At 42.1% G+C, this 2,230-nt stretch overlaps 1 protein-coding gene across 1 annotated transcript; it reads right to left on the bottom strand.

Annotated features, from left to right (window-relative positions):
- Positions 1 to 606: 606 nt before the first annotated feature.
- On the bottom strand, positions 607 to 1,260 carry LOC104944727 (protein-cysteine N-palmitoyltransferase porcupine-like). The gene is made up of 2 exons (XM_010770332.1): positions 1,121 to 1,260; positions 607 to 807 (listed from the first exon to the last, which is right to left on the bottom strand). Exons 1-2 carry the CDS (start codon positions 1,254 to 1,256, stop codon positions 611 to 613), a joined length of 333 nt encoding a protein of 110 aa, XP_010768634.1. The 5' UTR covers positions 1,257 to 1,260; the 3' UTR covers positions 607 to 610.
- Positions 1,261 to 2,230: the final 970 nt, after the last annotated feature.

Raw genomic sequence — 2,230 nt, forward strand, 5'->3', positions numbered from 1 at the left:
AAAAAAAGTGTTTTAAAAAAAAAAATATTTAAAAAAAAAAAAAATCGCGGTAGATTTAGTCAGTCTCACGACGGTATTGGGAAGTTTATTTACCGCGATACCGCGATATTCGGTATATCGTTACATCCCTACAGGTTACTATCAGCCTGTCACTCATTATTTTCAGGGAGGGGGCGGGGTTTGGAGGAACGGAGAGGAGACGGTGATTGCGGAAGCTTTTTTCCTCCTGCCTTCACAAACTTTACACAAGTATTTATCAACTGCAAATAGCAAGAGGACATTCATACTCTGCAATCCAAGACTTGATTAAATCCACCAAAAACCTGACATGACGATAACGAGTGTTTCTCCAAAGCATAAATCGATGTGTGTGTGTGTGCGTGTCATCATGGCACATTGTGTACCTACAGTACCACAGAGGGGTATTTAATACTTTGTTAGGTGTTTATATTTCTGTGTGTCCGTCTGTGTACAGATTTTGTTGCCGCGACAGCACCTGTGCAAGATGGTAAGACGCGAAGAAGAGGCCATTACCCACTCCCTTCTTTGTTTTAGATTTCCGAAAATGATTTCAGCTTCCAGGAACATATGTGTTTTTGCAGATTGTTTCTCACCCAACAAGGAGGTAGATGAGGATGAAGACAGAGAGGAAGACTCCTCTGCTGCTGGAGTGTCGGCTGAGGAGCAGAACCAGGTAGCAGAGCACACTGAGCAGAAGCACCCACAGCATGTGCAGCTGGAAGAACAGGAAGAGGCCATACACCCCCGCCAGCACGGACAACACATGCTTCACAGTGGACTCACCTCCTGAGGAACATAAGCAAGAAGATTTGATAAATGATGATAAGCTTTCATCGTACATCACATCATAAACCGGTTGCATTTAGGTATATTCTAGCCCATTGTAGTAAACATGGATGACAGAAAATCTACTATGTTTAAAAAAAAGAAATTCTATTTCACTGTCACTTGATCTTGAATAGGAGTAGTGTTGAAATCAAGGGACATTATCTCAGTATGTTAGTAGACACCATACCATCCTTTTTCTTGAGCTATATCCACATGAAATAATGAAGACGAGTGTTGCTATGAAGGCTTGCTGATAAGAGAGAGCACCCACCCAGTCTGAAGCAGAGTCTGCAGGCCAGGCAGAGCAGCAGCAGCCCCCCCAGCTGCTGCCCCCCCTGCTGCACCGTGCTGACCCCGCAGCCCTCCCACAGCTGCTGCAGCACCACCAGCCGGACAGACAGCTCCATCCTCAAGCTGCACACACACACACACACACAATTTATTATTACAACACTTATCAACCCATGAAACTTAGACAAAAGAATTGGAAAAACCAAAGGGGTTTAGATGAATGAAGGTCTGTAAGGAAACACCTCTGAAGCGCGGCCTAAGATGAGATAACATGAGATATACTTTATTGATCCCAATTTGTGACATTGTTCGTCACATCAGCAGTATGATATACAACACTGTGAATATACATATCAGTAATAAAGGATATATGTGACCCGCTCTATCGAAATCAGTCGGAAGTCGCAACGGCTCATTTAAAAATAAACGTGGATTTGCGTAAAAAACTATTTTTTTGGGGTTCGGGTGTTTTGTTTGATTTTAAACAAACAAAGTCTTGGCTTTCAGAATATGAAACTTTTATTTCCAAACTCACACGATAAATACATTCTTTAAGCTTGTAAAGGGAAGATGACAGGCAATCTGCTCTTCCGCAGCGCCGCCCCCCCTCCCTCCGGCTGACATTATGAATGTAAGCGTAGAGTAATCATAAATAACACGGCAGGGTCCGTTAGAGTTTGTTTTCATCTGATTTCAATTAAACAAAGTCTTGGCTTTCAGAATATTAAACTTGTTTCGGCAAATTCAGATGATAAATACAACTTTGAAGCTTGTAACGGCATAATTACAAGCAGAGAACGGAGTAATTTAATGTCACAGCAGGCATAACAACAGCCGGTGTTTCTCGTGAGGGTTTTCCCCGGGAAACAAAGGCAATACACACAAACGCAGAATTACACAAACACGTATACACTCGCGAGACCAGACCAGTAATCCAAACGAAAATATCTTCCCTCCGTAGTATTTTGATCATTTGCTCCGCTAATAAATCAATCAGATAGATGGATTCCAGAGAAGAGAAAACTTTGAAGGCCATTTTCTCAAAAAGATGACTCGGTGACAGTCATTATATAATGTGACATATTTCGCT

Source organism: Notothenia coriiceps, unplaced genomic scaffold, assembly GCF_000735185.1.
Source record: "Notothenia coriiceps isolate Sejong01 unplaced genomic scaffold, NC01 NC01_scaffold00000142, whole genome shotgun sequence".
Lineage (NCBI taxonomy): Eukaryota > Metazoa > Chordata > Actinopteri > Perciformes > Nototheniidae > Notothenia > Notothenia coriiceps.